This window comes from Boleophthalmus pectinirostris, unplaced genomic scaffold (assembly GCF_026225935.1).
Source record: "Boleophthalmus pectinirostris isolate CB_2022bp ecotype Guang Dong unplaced genomic scaffold, ASM2622593v1 HiC_scaffold_2, whole genome shotgun sequence".
NCBI lineage: Eukaryota > Metazoa > Chordata > Actinopteri > Gobiiformes > Gobiidae > Boleophthalmus > Boleophthalmus pectinirostris.
In genome coordinates, this window is record NW_026571152.1 from 34,393,043 (window position 1) to 34,414,218 (window position 21,176).

Here is a 21,176-nt window from a genome sequence, read left to right on the forward strand (position 1 = left end):
GTCAGCCTGCAACGTACCGAAGCACAAATGCACATTTAACGATGACTTGTACAAGAAATTCCATGCTTTTTGTTCCGGTCGGGACAAGTGTGAGGCCATGTGCACATATGTTTCGGTGTCCAATGAGAAAAAGTTTTGCCAGGTGAGAGTAGCGCAATGTCGATGATGAGTCCCGACCTCCCGTCCCCCGTACAGTGTCCTGATTTTGACAAACGCAAATACGGTCACACTAACCTGTATTCCACTGAGTCATGTCTTTTAATCCAACAGAAGTTGACCGCATCAGCGACACAAGAGCTGTAGTTTTATCTTCGCTTAATTTATGCAAATTAACGATGCGGTTTTAAGTTTCGTTTCTGTGAGACTTGCGCAAAACTGAATTAAACACATTATAATCTCAAACGGGCAAGAGTCGTTACAGTTTATATGTCGTAAAGTTGAATTTATTTATGCTATTAGTAGTGCAGATAGTAATAATAATGATGATCATTTGAATATAAAAACGTTAATGATTAATCGATAATCGATCTTTAATTCTTCCGACGATCGATTAAGGAAATTTCATCGAATGCCCATCCATAGTAGACAGACTAATAATCAGTATTACTCAAACATGTGTCAGTGAAACAAAACACAACTCCAGGTAAGTTTTTGAGGGGGCAACAACTTTATAACAAGAGTAAAAGCTCACAAGGGTCAGTTTTGCATAATATAAGACCTTTAAGTTGATTTTAACCATTGCAATTGAGTAAAATTCTTCTCATATAATTGTAATTAGCTGTTTAAAATTGTATGAGTCACTGAGTAAAGCACAATGCCCAATCATCCAAGTCCACATTTGTCTCTTCTTCTCTCTACGGAGACTCAAACAGCACTGCACAGCTTCTACTCTGAACTGAAATTCACAAATATTATTAATGTGTGGAACACAGCAAATTAAACTACTATTTTTAGATGTAGAAATGTTTTAATACTTTCTCTTTTGCTATTATTGTTGGCTACTTTTGACGCTGAGATAAACCCTTACAAAAGTCAGTCTGTCACAAGGCTGCTGATAATAAACCAATTTACACTTGATTGATTATACAGTACAACTTATTTATGACACTGTGGACACATTAAACATCAGTATTGGTTTCTTTGGACATGAGTCAATGAATAACGAGTGGCATCTGCTGACGGCACTGACTTTATGTTTATTGGCAATATAAAAATGCATTCAAATGGAAGGCTGTTATTAAATATAACACTGTCATATCCCCTCAGGCCTTATCTAATAACATTTACATAACTTTTATATATACTCCAAACTTGATAGACTTACAGTTAGAACAGCTGCAATCGGAATGGCGGCATTCATAAAAACTGAGGAAGAAAAAAAGACATTATCAACATTTCTTGTCCCCATCTTTAATAATCACTATCTTACATTATGACATTATTTTACAAAATTGATCTTTAAAGGGGTAATGTGTGATTTTTATGGTGCTTGTCTCCATGGAGCTGTTGTTGCTTTGTCTGGAATGTCCCAGTATGGCATTAAAAGTCTTGAATTTACTCAACAGCACAAGTTTTTATTGACTTAAAAACTTGCATTCTTACTGTGAATGAATTCGCCTCTCCACAGATCTGACATGCAACTTGGCCCTATGGTAAACCTGCTGTTTCCATAGAGATAAATAAGTGCAATGCCATACTGTGGAACATTCCAAGCAATATCTCTATGGAGAGAAAAGTTACGCAGTGCACCTTTAAAATGTCAGAAATGTGTGTGTTGTTTTTTTGTTTGTTAGTTTGTTTGTTTGTTTTCTTCTTTTTGTTTCAAGTTAAAAAAAAACTTCCAACTTGTCTTCACAAACAATTATTATTATACCACCAAAAGAAGTATGAATAACCGGCCATATGCAAGTTACTGATCTAAAAGCAGTAGGGGTGTCACGATATCGAAGTCTCACGATACGATATTGTCACGGTATAAACCTCACGGTACGATATTTATAGCGATATCGTGGGAAACCTCACGATATGGTGGGGAGGCTCACGATTAGGGATGTAACAATATCCAAATCTCTCTGTACGATATTTTCATGATATACATCTCACAGTATGATATTTTTTGCTATATTTTGTCTGGAAATATCCTACTTTTTCCTCTTAAAATGCCTTAACAAGACTTAATCCAAAGCCCAAACCCAAAGAACGAAGACTTAAAAGTGCTTAAACTGTTATTTCTTCTTGTAGTCTGCACTGAAATGGAGCAAAGGATCATGGTCTATGTAGTTCCCGCTGTCTTTTTTGAGCTATTGCTGCACCATAACTCTTAATTTAAGCAGAGGCTTGTATTTTGATATATTGTGATGGTCCATGATATTATTGTGAGAACTTTGACGATACGATATCACGATATTTCGGTTAATTAAAGTAAGTAAGTAAGTAAGTAAATCTTTACAGAGCAAAAAACAACATAAACAAGAACAGAGGAATTACAGACACAGTCAACTAAAAGTCTGTCTAAATAGCAGTGTATTGAGCTGCTTTTTAAAGAAGTCTATAGAGTCTGCCTCACGTAGGGCTGGGGGCAGGGCATTCCATAATTTGGGAGCCACAGCCTGAAAGCACACGTCACCTCGAGTTTTAAATCGGGTCTTTGGGACCATCAAGAGGCCCTGACCAGGGGACCAGAGGGTACGGCCTGAGGAGTAGGGGAGCAGTAAGTCACCGATGTACTGGGGCGCCTGTCCATATAAAGCTCTGTAAGTTAAAACCAATATTTTAAAATCAACAAGGAATTTAACAGGAAGCCAGTGCAGTGAAGATAAAATTGGTGTAATGTGTGTTCGTCTGTTTGCTCGTTAATAACCTTGCAGCCACGTTTTGTACAAGTTGCAGCCGCTTAAATGTAGAAGCATTAAAACAAGTAAAAAGAGAATTACAATAATCTAAAGGAGATGAAGTAAAAGAGTGAACAATCATTTCAAGATCAGCATTTGAAAAAAATTGGTCTGAGTTTAGTGATATTCCGAAACTGAAAGCTGGATATTGTTACATCCCTAAAAAGCAGATAATTGGACAGTTATGTAACATTAGGCTGCTGTAGTGTCTTACTGGATACAGAAGAGTAGAGAGCGAAGGCCTTCAGACTGGTCAGCTCTTTCTCTCTGGTCTCCTCCACGCTGTCACAGAAGATCCTCTCCCAGGCGTACAGCTTCAGTAACTTGATTCCTCTCAGAAGCTCATTGGTTTTCTTTAGGCGTTCGCTCGAATATTCCTACAGAGGCAGAATGAGGCTTTTCATGATCAAGTATCATCAAGTATCATTTAACATGGAGCAGTGTGTTATAGGCTCTGCGAATGGGTCGAGCTTTTGTCCTGTACAGTGTATAGGGTAATGTCTGTCAATCATTGTCAATACATCTTAGCCTGTGAATAGTGGTGAGATGTTTGGGTTTTGCTGATGAGGCTTGTAATGCGCTTTCCAGGTTTGACAAAGCCTCTCAAAAGGGCCACACTGTATCAATCAATCAATCAATCAAACTTTATTTGTATAGCACTTTTCATACATTTAAAATGTAGCACAAAGTGCTTCACATGCAACAGAAAAATTACAATACAATAATTAAAATCAAGAGCAAAAAATCAAGAGCAACCCCCCACCCCATCCCTTTGTTTCATCCATATATACAACCATTTAAACATAAACATAAAAACAAAAACATAAAACTCCTAAAGGTTATTATAAAAATCTAAATGGAGACAAAGTAAAACAGTAATGATAATTTAATTTAGAATAAATAAATATAATAATAATAATAATAATAATAATAATTTAAGTTAAGACAGATAAAAGTTTCAATTAAAAGCTAAATTAAAAAGATAGGTTTTGAGCTTACTTTTAAAAATATGAACACTCGCAGCGGACCTCAGATCCTCAGGCAGACTGTTCCACAAACGGGGGCCATAAAAGCTGAATGACGCCTCACCGTGAGTTTTAGTTTGGACTCTTGGGACAGTTAAAAGAAGACTACCTGAGGACCTGAGAGTCCGAGAGGGCTCATATGATAAAAGCAGATCAGATAAATAAATAGGACTAAGACCATTAAGAGCTTTATAAACTAATAAAAGAACTTTAAAATCTATCCTGAAGCTCACAGGAAGCCAGTGCAGAGACTTCAGTACTGGGGTGATGTGCTCTCGCTTCCTGGTCCTTGTCAGCAGTCGTGCTGCAGAGTTTTGGAGGAGCTGCAATGGAGCTGTAGATTTCTTTGGAAGACCAGAAAGGAGAGCATTGCAGTAATCAACACGATTTGTAATAAAAGCATGTATTAAGATCTCTGCACTGGCTTGAGAGAGAAATGGTCTGACTCTGGCAATATTTTTTAGATGATAAAAACCGGATTTAGTGATGGACCTGATGTGTGGCTCAAAGCTAAGCTCACTATCAAGAATAACTCCTAAACTTTTCACCCTCTCACAGGGGTCTAGTGAGTAGGTTTGGAGCTTAGCTTTGAGCCTCTCTCTCTGAGCTTCAGGACCAATAATTAAAACCTCGGTTTTGCCCTGGTTGAGCTGGAGGAAGTTTGCTGCCATCCAGGACTTAATATCTAAAATGCAGTTAAAAAGGGTGTCGATCGGGCTTAGGTCATCAGGAGACACGGCTATGTAGAGCTGGGTATCATCAGCGTAGCTATGAAAGTTAACACCGTGTCTCCTGATGACCTGTCCTAGTGGCAGCATGTAAAGATTAAAAAGGGTTGGACCTAAAATTGAGCCCTGGGGAACACCGCACTCCATTTTACATTTTGCGGAGGAGTGTTCCCCAAGACTAACTATCAAGACTGTAGTCATTATTTATTCACGCTATACTCTGTGGAAACCATATCTCAGCAAAAAGTGGAGTGTTAAAACTGACTCTCACAGAATCAGTTTTAACATTTTCTCAGTGTTTATATGAGTCCAATCTGTTCTAGAGTTAATTTAATGTTTTTGGAAATGTTAATTAAGTAAGACTGGACCAAAGTTCCTGTTTAAATCTGAAATTATAGGAGTTATATTAACCTTTTGAGAGTAAACGGATAACACTTTGAAGGGTTATCCTGATTTAGCGAAACAACACAGAGAGTAATTTTATTTTTACACTTTATTTTTGTTAATTTAAGATTAAATTAAATTAAGTATAAAACTGGTTCAAACTGATCTTCTCTGGCGGGGGTTTGAAGTGTTGGGTGAGGGGTGCCAAATTAACACTAGGGGAAGTTGAATTACCTTCAAACATATCAACTCTGGCAAATAACTCCAACATTCTCGAACCCCCATTTAACTTCCAAACAGTTAAAATAAAGCTTTTTTGTGTTAAAAACAACTCTGAAATATGTTACCCTGATATTTTAACCCTCCAGTTTTTGCTGTGTAGACTGTATAAATAAATGGACACAGCTGCAAATTCGCTGCAAATAGGAAGTGAACATGGACGTGCTTATGGCACCATTGATTCCGGCTCCAATTCACTTTGTATTGAAAAAAACTTCGTCTCTATCTGTAACTGCTGCTCTCAGGCTCCTCGTTTTGGTCTTGAAATGTTCATATTAACCCACTCCACATGATCCTGATGCTTTTATTTCACTATGTTATCTGCAAATCAATTCCTATTTCTGAGATGGAACTCAGCTCCAAATTCGGTCCTATAAATGCAACCTCGATGAGCTTCATTTGACTGAAGCTGAACACTGTGGGTCTTAGTCCACATCTTTATACAGTCTATGGTGAAAAGTTATAGAGTTATTATTGGAGCCACAGATGCCCTATGGTAGACTGAAGGCAAAGTGGGTGAAGTGTCTTGCCTAAAGACACAATGGTAAAACCTGGTCTGAGCTGGAACTGAACCTCCAACCTGACCACTGATCCAATGTGGTCTTTAAAGGTGCATTGTGTAACTTTTCTGCCTGATTAAATGCTTTTCTTCATGGAGATGTTATTGCTTTGGAATGTTTCACAGTATGGCTTTAAACCTTTCTATCTTCATGGACACACAGTGAAGTTACAGGTCAGATCTGCGGAGAGGCGACGCCGCTCACAGTCAGAATGCCTGTTTTTCCAGCAATTTTTAAGCTATAAAACAACCTATAATTAAATAAATGTAAAGTAGAGCTGATTAATGTCAAACTGTGGAACATTCCAAGCAGAGCAGTGATGTATCCATAGAAACAAGCACCAAAAAGTTGCTTAATGTACCTTTAAAAAGCTCAAAACTGTTCACAGAAGGCCATTATTCTAAAGGTTATATCTGATTAACTATAGGATGTACCACACCTCAACCCCAATTTATATAGTGTAAAATATTAAAAAGTTATACATTTTCCCCAGGATATATAATATTTGGACTCAAAATGTGTTTTCAGCATTCCACAACATGATAAAACTAATTTCTTTCCCATAGCAGAAGTTCCCACGGCTGTGATTACCATAACATAACATTACTATCTTGTGCGTACACATTCTGACAGATTAGCACATTTTTCTGCTCATATAAAAGACGATTACATAATTGCAACATCTGAGTTTGCAGCGGGGCACTTGGGGGTAAAAATTATGAGGTGTTTTATTTAATTTTCCAGACAGCTATTGCATATTGTACAATGAACGCTGCGTCATGATTCGATTTCCTGTTTCATAACATAAACAGAACAGACAAATTAATGCTATTTTTTCCCCTCGTAATGATCGAGCTCGAGTTTAATTAATTTGTATTTTCAAAAACTCTTTCAGTATTTCATGAACATAAATAAGCTCCATTTAAAGGTGCACTGTATAACTTTTTGTCTGGAGGTCTGTCAGATGCTTCTTTCTATGGTTATGTCATTTATTAAATTACAACTGGTTTCATAGCTCAAAAATACCTTGAAAAACAACATTTTGACTGTGAGTGGGGTCGCCTCTCCACAGATCTGACCTGTAACTTGGTCTGGTTTGGTCTCCATGAAGATAGAAAGGTTTAATTTTGGAGTAAGAAAGCTTTCAGAAATATTTGTGTGCGCAGAAATAGAAAACTTTGTCTGTAGTTGAGCATAAATATAAATATTCGTAAATTCTCGAATGAGTCCAGTCGTACATAAAATGTGTTGTCTGTATTTTATCCATCAGAATACAAATTTGAAAAGTTACGACATCAAGAATTACAATCACGATATCACAATTATGCTTTCTTCAGTACGAATATGAATTCACAGACGAGACTCTACTGTCAAAAATACATCAGTCCTGGTTTAGTCCTGGTTTAGCTCTCTTGGTTCAGTACTGGTTTAGTACTGGTTTAGTCCTGGTTTAGTCCCGGTTCAGTCCCAGTTTAGTCCCGGTTTAATCCTGGTTCAGTCCTCTTGGTTCAGTCCTCTTGGTTCAGTCCTGGTATAGTCCTGGTTCAGTACTGGTTCAGTCCTCTTGGTTCAGTCCTCTTGGTTCAGTCCTGGTTCAGTACTGGTTCAGTCCTCTTGGTTCAGTCCTGGTTCAGTGCTGGTTCAGTCCTCTTGGTTCAGTCCTCTTAGTTCAGTTCTGGTTAAGTCCTGGTTCAGTCCTCTTGGTTCAGTCCTCTTGGTTCAGTCCTCTTGGTTCAGTCCTCTTGGTTCAGTCCCTTGGTTCAGTCCTGGTTCAGTCCTGGTTCAGTCCTCTTGGTTCAGTCCTCTTGGTTCAGTCCTCTTGGTTCAGTCCTGGTTAAGTTCTGGTTTAGACCTGGTTTAGTCCTCTTGATTTAGTCCTGGTTCAGTCCTGGTTTAGTCCTCTTGGTTCAGTCCTGGTCCAGTACGTATGCGGTGCAAAAGTCCGGCATCTTGATCGATGTTTCTTCTGCTCAATAAAAAAAGCGTGTGAAGTGTTGACGTATATTTGACACTCGAGTCGCGTCTGTGAATTCGTATTCGTCCTGAAGAAAGCATAATTATAATTTTGTGATTGTAATTCTTGACTTTGTAACTTTTAATTTGTATTCTGATGAAATAAAAAATAGACACAACACATTTTATGTACAACTGGATTCATTCGAGAGTTTACGAATATTTATTTTATGCTCAGCTACAGACAAATATGCACAGATTTCTATCCTATGAAAGCTTTCTTTCTCCATATTTAATGTGAAACATTCCAGACAAAGCAATAACATCTCCCCAGAGAAAAGCACCTCCACCAAAAAAGTTACATAATACACCTTAACAGACACCAAAAAATCAAAATTCTTCCTCCAAAGTCTGAACTCTGCTCCAAAGTCCACACAGTTTTTACTTGATTGGCTGTTGACCTCTTCATTAAAATCACCCAAGCATTTCATTGATGATTAGATGCTCAAATCTCCATCTTGATTTAAATTGGATTCGTTAACCAGCCCTACCACCACTGACTTTAGCCTTAAGACAGCTTACTGCTCCCACAAGATAAATATTTATAAGGGATTTGACACAGAAATCCTTTGGCACCTGGTATAGTGAATAGGCTCTCTGCACTACAGCACGCCAGCTCCCTGTGTCTCAAAGCTTACAGTGACTGACTTTTATTAAAATCAGAAAGCATAAACTAAACAATTCTAACTCAAATTTATTAAAAGAAAGACTATTACTACTACCCAGTTATTTTAATATATAAAATAATTCAGTTTGTTGCTTTGTTGGAATATTTACTATGTCTCAGCATTAGGGTGACCAGAATTTCAAAATCAAAAACTGGGACATACTTGGATTGAGGCGGTTGGTAATAATAAAATTGTGAAATGAGCACGTAATTAAAGAAAACTGTTATGCAGAGACCATTCATGACTAACATGTGAGTCAGTATAGTCACATTTTCTTTGTGTTTTGGTCATTTTGAAGCAGCATTTCTGTATTATACGTCAACAAATTACAACTTATGGTAAAAAATAAGGACACCTGGGACATTTCTTGTATAAAACTGGGACAAATCAGTGGTTTTGGATAAATCTGCTGGGACAGGGGACACAGGGCTCAAAACTGGGACTGTCCCGGGTAAATAAGGATGTCTGGTCACCCTACACAAACGTTTCTCTAAACACAGAAGTGTTCCATAAGCTCAATGTGATTCATCATGCGGCCATCTGCTTTGTCACAGCTGCACCATTCACCACCATCATTGCACACTTTACTCTCTGGTGAAGTGGCCCTCTCTCCACAAACCGCAGATACTGGACTGGATATTGGTCATTTATAAATGTTTAATTGGTAAAACTCCTTCCTACCTCAGCTCACTACTGCACATCCACAGCTCTAGACACACACTGCGCTCCAACAGATACATAACCCTGGTCGTTCCTAAAGCCTGCACAGATTTGGGCCGTTCCTCATTTCAGTTTTCTGCAGCAAGTGACTGGAACCACCTTGAACAGATTTTTAACTTAGTTTGTTTTTACCTCTGTCAACTTTTAAAAACTCCATCCAGAGTATTTTACAGGATAACTGCACATTTTTAATACTTTTACATCTTTAATCTGCAATTGTTTCATGGTGTCATGTCTCTACTCACTGTTTCATGTTATAGTTTATGTGTGAATGTTTCCTGTTTGTGCTTTTGTTTTATCCTGCCTCTTGGCCGGGTCGTCATTGTAAATGAGAAAGTGTTCTCAACAGACTTACCTGGTAAAATATTGAATCATTAAATAACAAAAAAGTGTCCTCCACTTACGTTTTCATTCTATTTCTGTACTTTTTAACATTTCATCACGTCACGTCAACCTGCATCTCCCTGTTCTCTGCCTTATCTTTAAATATTTATTCATTTTAACACGACTCAGCAAAAAACCCACAGAGAAGTGGACAGGAAGTAGTGATGCTAATGGTGGGCTGCCGGGAACTATTACACACAGAGCATAATGTACAAAAGCAGATAAAGAGTGTCATAATATACTCACCAGTGTGCTCTTCTGAGTGTGAGACAATTTAGTGGCCACAAAATACTGGACAGGAGCCAACACAGCGATGACGGTCGCTCCAATCAAGGCACTGATTCCCAGGAGGTAGTAGAGCAGGATCACTCCCACTATAATCTGGGAAAGAGAAGGAGAAGAGGTATTGAGACTAAATTAAACTACAGTGTAACCATTGCGAGGTAGGGTTCGACGCCTTTGGGGGATATCTATGTTTTTTATATAGATTGATCTGTTGTGTCTCAAGCTCGGCCAAACATGATCGCCCAATCAGATTTGTGAAATGAAAGATTTTATTGTTAAGGTCTGAGGTGAGATAATTTTGATTTTATTTGTAAATGATAAATGACCAGAATTTGCTTTGCTCACTGATTCTGCAGAAATCTGCCAAGTTTTTCAGTTCCCTGAGATATTTTTTAGGACAGATAGTGCGTGGCTATTTCATCTGTCAATCATGCCCACCTGAGTCACTCACATCTTCGTTAAGTATTCAAGAAGTGTGTATTCTAGATCAGGTAAGTATTTTCGCACTTTCACTATTGTAAACTGTTCATTGTGTAAGTTACATGAGAAGAGGCACACTGGAGCAGACCTAATTAAGACTCCCTTCTCAGTCTGCCATCACAATTGGATGCGTTGATTAGTCTGGTGGTGCTGCTGGTGGTGATTTGGTGTTTTCCGGCTTCCCACTGGGTCTGGCATATTTTATTATTTGAGAAACCCCCAGGACATTTGCAAACAGATGGAGCCGATGAGGCCCCTTCATCTGTTACGGCCTAACAACTGTTACCCAGGGCAACAGAAACAACAATGGCTCCTCTAACATACAGGACAAACTACGAGGACTTCACAATACTGATACTTGACAGCTGACGTTGACAATATTCCCTGGGGGTGGGGGTGATGCTACTGAAGGCACTGCTCTGTCAAGGTGCATTGTGTAGCTTTTCTGGTAGAGGGTCCATCAAGTCCGTATCTCTATTTAGAGCGAGTGACCACCTGCTAATAAACCCAAGGGGGGACAGGATGTTTCTGAGGGACAATGTGGGATACTACCCGACGTGGCGGCACCCCCACCCCGCGGGCAGACTCACTGATAATGGTTTATCCATTTCTAGCACATACCACCTACATGGTATATTAATAATGCCCTATTGAATGAATTGACAGATGCACTTCCACTTACAATTTACTTAAGGTATTTAATTTAATTTATTTTCCATGATAATTTATTCACTTTACATAAATCATAATAAAAAATTGAGTCTGAGGATTCACTGTCATTGCAGTGTGCATCAACACAGCAGGAACAGTCACAAGTCTCCACTCACTTGTCAGTGGATTAACAGGAATTGTCGTGTCTCAGCGCCACAGGAACAGTAACAAAAAGATTTAACTCACACAACTCCAGAGGTTTACGGAACGAGAAGGGGGAGGAAGGATGGTGAAGTTGCATGTACGTAAAGACAGGCACAAGGAAAAAAAACTATTCAGTGTTTTGGGGACACCTTTAGGACTTTGGGGATATGTTTAGGACTTTTCACCAGCATCTGAATTGTCTGTCGCCGCGACAGTGGTGTGCTGAACTGTCAAGTCAGTGTTTCCCGCATCACTTTATAGTTAACCACATGAATCCTCGCAAAACTACGGTCGTCACACAGAATCTCCTCGCACCCCGCACCCCGCACCCCGCTTTTTCAGCAGCACTGTCTTGCCTAACCAATTTTCTGTGGGAAACAATGTAATGTTCGTTTGGCTGCCTGGGGCTCAGGGCGATAGACCGACCAACTTTTATTTTTTTGAGCAAGCATTGATTACGCGGGACATGGTGTCATTTGCAAGACACATGAATTGGGCTTCAAAAGCTGTACGCCCACACACTATGCGGGACAGGTGGTCACCCTAGTCTTTATGAAGATGTTATTGCTTTGTCTGGAATGTTTCACAGTATGATATTAAACCTTTCTATTATTAGGGAGACCAAACCAGACCAAATTACAGGATGCCTGATTTTCGAGTCATTTTTGAGCTATAAAACCATCCGTAACTGAATAAATGTAAGGTAGATCTGTTTAATGTCATACTGTGGAAAATTCCAGGCAGAGCAATGACATCCATAGCAACAAGCAGCAGATGGACCCCCAGCCAAAATGTCACACAATGCACCTTTAATCTGAGCTTTGTTTTAGCACAATCTGACCACAAAGAACTGGCTTAAGTGCCTCTCACTTCATTTTAAATCGCAATATTAATCTAAAACCAGTTCACAGCTGCTGACTTCTGTGTTAAAAAAAAAACGCAGTGACCAATAGGAGCTGATGCTGCTGTAAACGTCATCACAACAAAGAGCTGTGAAGCTGTTGACCGCTCCTATGGTTAGTTACGTATCACTGATTAAGAAAATAAAACTGGGGGACAAAGTAAGTAGAGACCAGTGGGTGTATGGCGGTAAAAATGGGGGTATCGGCAATATGGCTTCTTGAAAATAAATGCTCCAAAAAATCACTCCAGATACAACTTTGGATGAGTAAATGGTGAGATGAAACAACTATAAGCTCTAAAAAGTCAATTTTGCATAATAGGTTTGCTTTAATTCAACTGGGCTTACCAAAGATGCATTTTATATTGAAATACTGCAATAAAAATGCCTTTTTCATCAGATTGAGCAGCTAAACGACCATCCCAGTCCATTTCTCTGCACTTTAAGGATATTATCTGTGGGGGTGACAGAAGTATGAACCAAGACTGTCCCTTATTATTACCGCAGTCTCTCACCTGATTGGCCATTGTATTAGAAGGTCTGTCTCTACCCACACAAGCAGCCACCATTAGCAGCTTTTATTCAACTGGGCCCTTTTCCGGCACAGTAATCGCAGCACTTTAAAGTTTAATAATAATCATCTGAAGGTGACATCTGGAGAGGGCGGATTCATAACAGTGAAGTCAAACTGAAACCTGTTCAAAGTTTTATAAGAGGAGATACACTGAGAGAAAGTGAGATTCTGCTCTTTTCAAAAGTACTAGGACATGGAAAAGTCTGGTCTTTGGGAAAATACTTTCACTTGGACAAAATCGAAAAATAAAATATATAAGTTACAGAGAGAAATGAGCAGAAAGAGACTATAAAAGCTAAAATAGAGCAAGTAAAATGGCTTTGGTTAGGTCAAACACAAGGTTTAAAGTTAAAGACTGCTGCTGTTATAGACCTGGAGATAACAGTGCACATAAAGCTAGGGGTGAGAGAAAAGAAATACACCTTTTTCCCCCTCTTATTGGTCAGTTCGGTTTTTATATTTGCATTTAAATGCATTTTGAACACTTCAGTTTTTGAATGTCTTAGGGACAAAAATATAATACATTAAATTTTCTCATTCTTGAAAATGCTATATTTGTTTTGTTTTGCCTTAATTTGTTCAATATACAGAACGTAGCATTAAGAAAACAATTATTAAAATGCAAAAATGTGTTCTAACCCCCTTCCCCCACCTCTCATCCAAAAAGGAAGTTTGCAAGAGGCTAATCCCTGAGCCGTGTTCGCTCATTCATTTCCCTCATTGTTGTAAAATGAGAAGCACAGCCAGAAGCATTCAACACATTGAGGATCTCAGCAGTCAGAGTGAGTACACACAAAGGTAACTCGCTGCAAATTGTAAGGCAGGGCTTGGAGTAGGCCGGTATCATCCAGAGCTGCTGGTGAAAGCCCGTGGCGCGCTTCAAAAGCAAAATTGCCTCTGGTTTGCAGTGCTGTTAAAACAAGTGTTCTGTAATCTCTGGTGTTACGATACGCGTGTGTAGCAGAGAGCAGCGTTCGTTCACCAGTTTTTCCTGCTCCACAGGTTAGCACTGAGCAGTACTCTTATCAAGGTCTAATATAGGCCTTGTAAATGCGTAACAGACGTTCATTATTTCTTGGCGGTAGCTTTGTTTTAAGTATCTCAGCACAAAGAGCTCCTTACAAGCTACTTTACACATTTCTTCGACATTCATGAACATCAGTAGCCAGGCTGGCCTCACCTAGTGCCTCCTCTCAATTTCATTTCTCTCCAGCAACTAAGTTAGGAATTGGAATACACTAGACGGTTTTGCAAGAACCCCGGAAGTTGTAGATCGCGCACTGGCCAATCAGTGAAGAGCTGTGAAGCCAAACTCAAGCGCCTGTCTGGGTTCATTTTGTGGTACAGCACAACAGTAAACAAAGTGGTCGAGATGGATGTAGATGAAGACATACATTCTGTATTGGCAACGATTTCCAAGATCGAGGATTTAAAACTGGAACAAAGAGAATGTTTGGTGAATTTTATCAAGGGGAAAGACGTTATTGCTTTTCTTCCTACAGGATTTGGCTCATTACACACGTCACAACCAAATAGCAGCGACTGATTAAATAAAAAAAAATATCCGCCTACCGTCGAGCAAACAAATCCTGCTGCGAGGTCAGACGGTTTCCACGAAGTGAAACCGGCTGATGAATCAGGCTAGAACATCACACCCCAGTGGAAGACTAGTAGATTACTGTCAGATGTTAACAAAACAAACATACAAACACACACAGTCATTGAGGCATTAGACTTCATGCCCCAGGTGCTGACCACATTAGCTGCTGTAATGAGCTCATAATTCAAGCATGTGATTGCCAGGGCTGGATATGCACTGGAAACAGTTATTAGTGTATAATCTGAGTATGCAGCTGTTGTAATTCTGTAATTTGTGGTAAAAACTCAGATAAACCTTCTAGAGGAGTCAACTGGTCACTCAAAAAGACAATAAACAGGGTTGGGGACATGACACTGCCCTGAGGTACACCAAATAGCAGTGGTAATGAGGAAGAAAATGTGAACCTATTCTTATTTGATGCATGTGACTTCTTGCTTAGTTACAAATCCAGACAACCATTTTCCATATACTAAAAGGCAGAAGTTAAGTCCAAAAATGCTGCTTGTTTACTAGAGAGCCTTTGATCTAAACCTGGTATCAGATATCGGCACCCATACTGAAAAATTAGGTGGATCTCCTGGTTGGACAAATAAATTGATGTAATAAAGCAGTCAGCCCAGAGAGTCTCATAATGAAATTTTAGTTACATAAAAACTGTTCTGTTGTTATTTGAGAGATAAATAACAGTCTCAGACCACATTTGGATCAGTTTAGTCTTATTTTATTTTTGTATGTAGGAAATAAATGCATAAATGTTTTCAGTCTTTGCACTGGTATTGCAGATACTCACAGCTGTAATATCGAAATCAGAACTGAAAAAAAAAAACAACAAAAACTCACAACAACAACTTACCCATTTGTAACAGATAATACTCCCTACAACTGTACAACAACTCACCCTTATGTAACAGACAATACTCCCTACAACTGTACAACATCTCACACTTATGTAAAATATAACCTTATGTCCTGTCAATCATCATATTGTTGCACTGTTTTCCTATGACCTCTTTTTTTAAAGCTATATATTTTATTACTTATATTTCTATTTTATTTTTACTTTTTTACATTTACATGCATATAATTATGTCTTATTGACACCTGTCTCTTTCTATCTTTTTTGCTACTTATTTAGAATGTATTATTACCATTTACATTTTTGCTCTTTGTCATTATATTTATTGTGATGTGTGAGCTACTGTGCCCAAATAATTTCTGTTGTGGATCAATAACATTTGTCTATTACCGGACATACACTGTGCGATATTTTCGATCGTGTCACTCAGCCCCAGCTCAATTTGTAAGACTAAATTGCAGGTTTTAAAAGTTCACAGCTCACGATTCATGTTCTCACACTGTACAAATTAAGTCTAAGTCTAAAAAGCCAGATTGGTGCATCTCTGTTGTTTACAATTAAATATTAATTCACAATTGATGATGTTTTGAGAGCTGAAAAAATTTTGTTGCTTAGGGCCCTGCAGCTTCTTGTAACATCCTGTGGTTTTCTCTTCTCTGTTTGTGTGAATAAGATTTGGAGCAGTGTTTTCAGCTTTGGAAATATTAAAAAGTGACAAATTATAGTTAGAAAAAGCCAGCAGCCAAACCTCAGTCCAAAAGCTCAGTACTTCTGCAGAGTGAATCCCTGCATGAATAATGAATTGAAGGAAATACGTGCACATGAATTTTCCTCATTTGCATTTGTATAAGAACCAGCATATATTATGTTATTACAATATGCTGCTTTAAAGGGCCCATATTACTCTATTTTCTGATCTGTTATAATGTTATTTCCTCATCAAAAACATACCTGGACTTGTGTTTTGTTTCATTTAAAAATTAAAACACTCTGTTCCACCTTGTGATTCATTGTGTTTTTAAACTCCATACACTTTCACTAGAATCATTTTGATAATTCTAGTCATGAAATTGCCAATTTCTACTCAACAAAAGAAAAAACAGTAGCTGTTAACTTGAAAACTACCACTTCATGACATCACAAGGTGGAACAAAGCATTTTGAGGTTTGGAAATATAGACAGGCTAATAATAAATGGTTACTCAGACGTGTGAATGAAAGAAAAAAAAAACAGCTCTAGGTCTATTTTGGTCTATTTAGGTAACAACATTAAAACATGGCTTAAAGCTCATGATTCGGTGTGAGCAAAAATATCTAAATATCGATATATCGTATTGTTTAATGTGATGATACAGGATCGTTATCGTGGGCTACTGTATCGATATATTAGAGGAGTATTTTTTGGTATATTTTACTAAATTATTTTGTTACAGTGCTACAGTTTTGTTGTTTGTTTAGAGGAAGGAAACTCATTTATGCAATACACTTGACATTTTCACGATTAAAATGGCATTTTTCATATTAAATTTACACAAAAAGTAGTTTAACAAAGACTTTTAGTATCACACCCATGATTTAGCCTTTATTTTTTATTGAACCGTATCGAATCGTTTTGAAATCTATCGTATCGAATCAAAAGTGCACTGTATCGAGATATGTATCGTATCGGCAACTTCTTAATGATACTACTCACAATAGTAATTTTTTTGTGTAATATAGGACCTTTAAATGTGTGACGAAAATTTGGCGCTGCATTTTTAGCTTTGAAAATCTTAAAATGTGACCAAAGAAGAAACAAATTATAGCTGGAAAAATGAATGAATTGAAGGAAATATATGCACATGAATTATTCCCATTCACTATTAGCATATATATAAGAACCAGCCTATGTTATTACAACAGTCTGGTTTAAAATCTGTATGTATATGTGTCCTTCTCCCCCTTTCTGCCCTATATGGGGCTCACACCACCACAGTGTGACAGTAAAAGAGCTATAAATTGCTCATTACATCACAATGCGAGTATAACACCATAAAGGTCATGCACATACACTCAGAACATTGTTAAGTTCATCCCTTAGGAGACAACTGACGCCTGATTTTCACCTATAAATATCTATGGACGCTCTATTTTATAACGGGACAATACACAGAACAGATTTAGCCTTATGGGAAAGTGCGATGCAATTGAGAGAACCGTAGATAACATGCTATTTTGAAACGAAAACAGAGGATATGGTTTATGTGATACTCAGTGTAAAGGAAAATGGTTGGACAGTGCTATTACCGAAATAGGATGATAGCTGCAAAACATGAAACCTGATAGGACAGATTTCACCTCAACAGAGAACGTGATGAGATTTATTGACGAAAGGTAATATGTGAGAGAATGTAGCTGCAATGTTTAAGGCTGCAATATCAAATAACTGTGATTAGATGACTATTGAAATAATCTTGATTGTATTTTTTTCGATAATCATAATTGTTATCTGGATTATACTGGACTGGACACTGGCCATCGCATTACAACTGGGACTAAACTAAAGCTTATTTCCACCTGTAGTCCCTGGTGCATGTTTTTTTAGGTTTAGACCAGGTTTAGACCTATATAGACCAGGACTAGTACAGAACCAAATCAAGTCAGAATCAAGGATCAAACAAGTACAGGGCTCAATGCACCCTCAAACACACACAAAACCAGCAGTTGTTAAAGAAAAGCTATTGTGCTTGTGTTCTAATCTTTGACACCCGTGGATCATTATGGTATAATTTGCATATTTAAAATCATATTCACTAGCTAGGACCACGCCAACAACGACATAGGGCGTGTAAAAAAAAAAGTGTATTGATAATGTACGAAGCGGGGCAGAGATGGCTGGGTTGAGACTATGGACGGGGGCTCAATCTTCATTTGGCTCAGCCGGAACGGGACCCCGCCTTGTAGGGGTATTATGACTGAAAGATGAACAAGATAGAGGGTGGGAGGGTGGGGTTGAGTTAGCCGAGACAAACTAGGTTGATGGGAAAGGCTGCTACATATGGGCTTCTGGGAAATTAGAGGCATGGTCGAGGTGAGTTGTGGTTCGCTGGTGAAAGGAGAGGGCGGCTGAGGCGTGGTCCTGCTCCTGAATCTCAGTTAATCATATTAACTACATTTAATCTAAAACTACTTCATCCGTTCACTTCTATGTTAGATAAATGAGGTGTCCAGTGGGAGCCGACGTCAGTATAAACGTCACCACAACAAAGACAGCACCTCTGATGGAGAGCTGCACATTACACTAGTGAACAGCAGATTTCTTTTTCATTTGTTCCAAAAGAACAAAGTAAGTACAGAGCAGTTGGCGTATGCTGGTAAAATGGAGGTTGATCTTGTTGTAGGAAAAATTATGTATCTCTTGATGATAAACAATTAATCCATTTCTGAAACCTGATGAGTTCTGGAAAGGATTATTCTTCTTATTACAGCAAATATGGACAAAATCTAGGCCTGTCCTGGCCACAGACCAACTCCTGGGGACCCAATCTACCCATCTCCCAATCATCTCCCCCACAGCATCTCTCCTCAGAACATCTATACTGAGCATCCCCCAGAGCATCTGAGCTCTGAGTATAAATTACATACATATCAAAGCAGAGTGCACAGCAGCATACACAGCAAGACAACACACAGTTTACTGGGGGGTGGGACAGTTGTGTCTGCTGAGTCTTCACACATGTTAATGACTGCTCTGGTCTAAGGCAAAAATCACATTAATTTACATAAAGACACATTGAGAGAAATCTTTCCACAATATAAATTTCCATCACAGTCTAATATGGTGTCTCGAAAATAAGCACTTAAAGATTGCTTAAACATGCTTGAATCACTTGCAAAAAAAAAATAAAAAATTTTGGATGAGTAAATGGTGAGGTAAAACAAATATAACAGGGTTAATATCTATGAAAAGTCAATTTTGCAGAATGGTTTTGCTTTAAAACAAATGGACAATTTCACATTATTATCATATCATAAACATTAGAAGCATCCAGTCACCATATTCCAATATTTATTTAATGTAAGAATATAAATGTACAATTTTTGTTGTATTGACTGTTACAAACAAAAAAATAAATTAAATATCATCAGTGTGGACATGGCAGATGATGATGATATGTATAGATAATCATGGATGATCTATGCTCAGGCAAATACTCTTATGCGTAAGTTTGGTTCTTGTACAAATGATGTAAAGTTGTTAATGTTTAAATCATGCCCACCTCTGAATTAATTACAAAAAAGTCAGTTTTCAAAGACTGCAGATGCCTACGATGACGCTTTGCAGGTGATTTTGAGGACGATGGACGAGTGTGACAAAGATGTTTGTTACTGCACAAGTGAACACTTTGCAAGCGGCACTAACTTTAAGGTACAGTTTTATTTGCAGGCTGAACAAGTCGGACAATAAAATGATAATGTCACTCACAAATATGATATTCAGTGCAATAAGATATCAGCCCAGTAGTATGGTTGTCTTTTAAAAACATAAATGTTGTCACTGTCCTTGTCTGTTTTAAAAATGGACCATGAGTCCGGATTAAGATGAACTGAATTTAACTAAATCAAAATAAATAATTTCGGTTGCAGTCTTAGTACAAAGCCTTCTTACCTGGACTGGCATGGCCCACAGGTTTGGACAGAGGAAGAAGAACCACATGAGCTGGTTCGTATCTATGGCGACCAGGTTGCAGATCTGCGCCACAGTGAGCTCCCCCATGGACATGTTGGATGTGCACAGACGCATGATCTTGTTGTAGATTTTAGTCTGAGGGGAAATAAAAATTTAATTATTCTGAAATTACCGAAATTAAATTCTGTCAACTGGAAAAAAGATTTTAACAGTGAATAAATTTTGCCACTCATCCAAGTAACTTCTTCAGTTCAGGTCAGGTCTTAATTAAAGGTCCTATATTTCACAAAATTGACTCATGTGAGCTTTGAGACATGTTATAATGTTATAATATCTTATCATTAAAACATATACAGAGTTGTGTTTATTACATTCAAACATGTTTGAGTGACTCTTTATCAGTGGTGTATTCGCCAATCACAATCACCTACAGAACATAACTCATAGGCTACAACCCATGTGCCCAAGACTGAACCAGGACTAAACCAGGACTGAACTAGAAAAACTAAACCAGGACTGAACCAAGAATGAACCAGAACTAAACCTAAACTAGCACTAAACCAGGACTAAAACAGGACTAATTCAGCTCTAAACCTGGACTGAACCAGGACTAAACCAGGATTAAACTAGCTCTAAACCAGGACTAAACCAGCTCTAAACCAGTACTAAAACAGGACTAACCAGGACTGAACCAGGGCTGAACCAGGACTAAACTAGCTCTAAACCAGGACTAAACTAACTCTAAACCATGACAAAAACAGGACTAAACCAGCTCTAAACCAGGACTGAACCAGGTCTAAATCAGGACTAAAATAGCTCTAAACTAGCTCTAAACCAGGACTAAACTAGCTCTAAACTAGCTCTAAACTAGCTCTAAACCAGGACTAAACTAGCTCTAAACTAGTTCTAAACCTGGACTAAACCAGCTCTAAACCAGTACTGAACCAGGACTGAACCAGGTCTAAAACAAGACTAAACCAGGTCTAAACCAGGACTAATCTTGGACATGAGAGCGAGAGGACGAACCCCAAGCCCGCGGAGCACGGTGTCCACAAAGCACGATCGGGCGACGGCTGCACTTAGCACTGGTCCTTTCTCCTGCGGTCACCTGACGGTCTACGAGGGCGCACATCCAGGCCCATCCTGACACTCAGTTATGGTTCAGTTCTGATTTAGATCTGTTTTAGTCCTGGTTCAGTCCTGGGATCATGTGGTGGTAGTTTTCAGCTATTAACCACTACCTTTTACCTTTAATTGCCAATTCCAGTGCTTAAATCATCCAAATAATTCTAGTGAAGTTGTACT

At 38.4% G+C, this 21,176-nt stretch overlaps 1 protein-coding gene across 1 annotated transcript in view; it reads right to left on the reverse strand.

Moving 5' to 3' along the window:
- Nucleotides 1-21,176, reverse strand: part of abcc8 (ATP-binding cassette, sub-family C (CFTR/MRP), member 8) — a 169,310-nt gene that overhangs the window by 89,872 nt on the left and 58,262 nt on the right. The window contains exons 9-12 of the mRNA XM_055155789.1: nt 19,851-20,006; nt 9,899-10,033; nt 3,106-3,268; nt 1,325-1,365 (exon numbers count right to left, since the gene is read on the reverse strand). Coding sequence (XP_055011764.1) covers nt 1,325-1,365; nt 3,106-3,268; nt 9,899-10,033; nt 19,851-20,006 — 495 coding nt within the window. The remainder of the gene's footprint in view (nt 1-1,324; nt 1,366-3,105; nt 3,269-9,898; nt 10,034-19,850; nt 20,007-21,176) is intronic.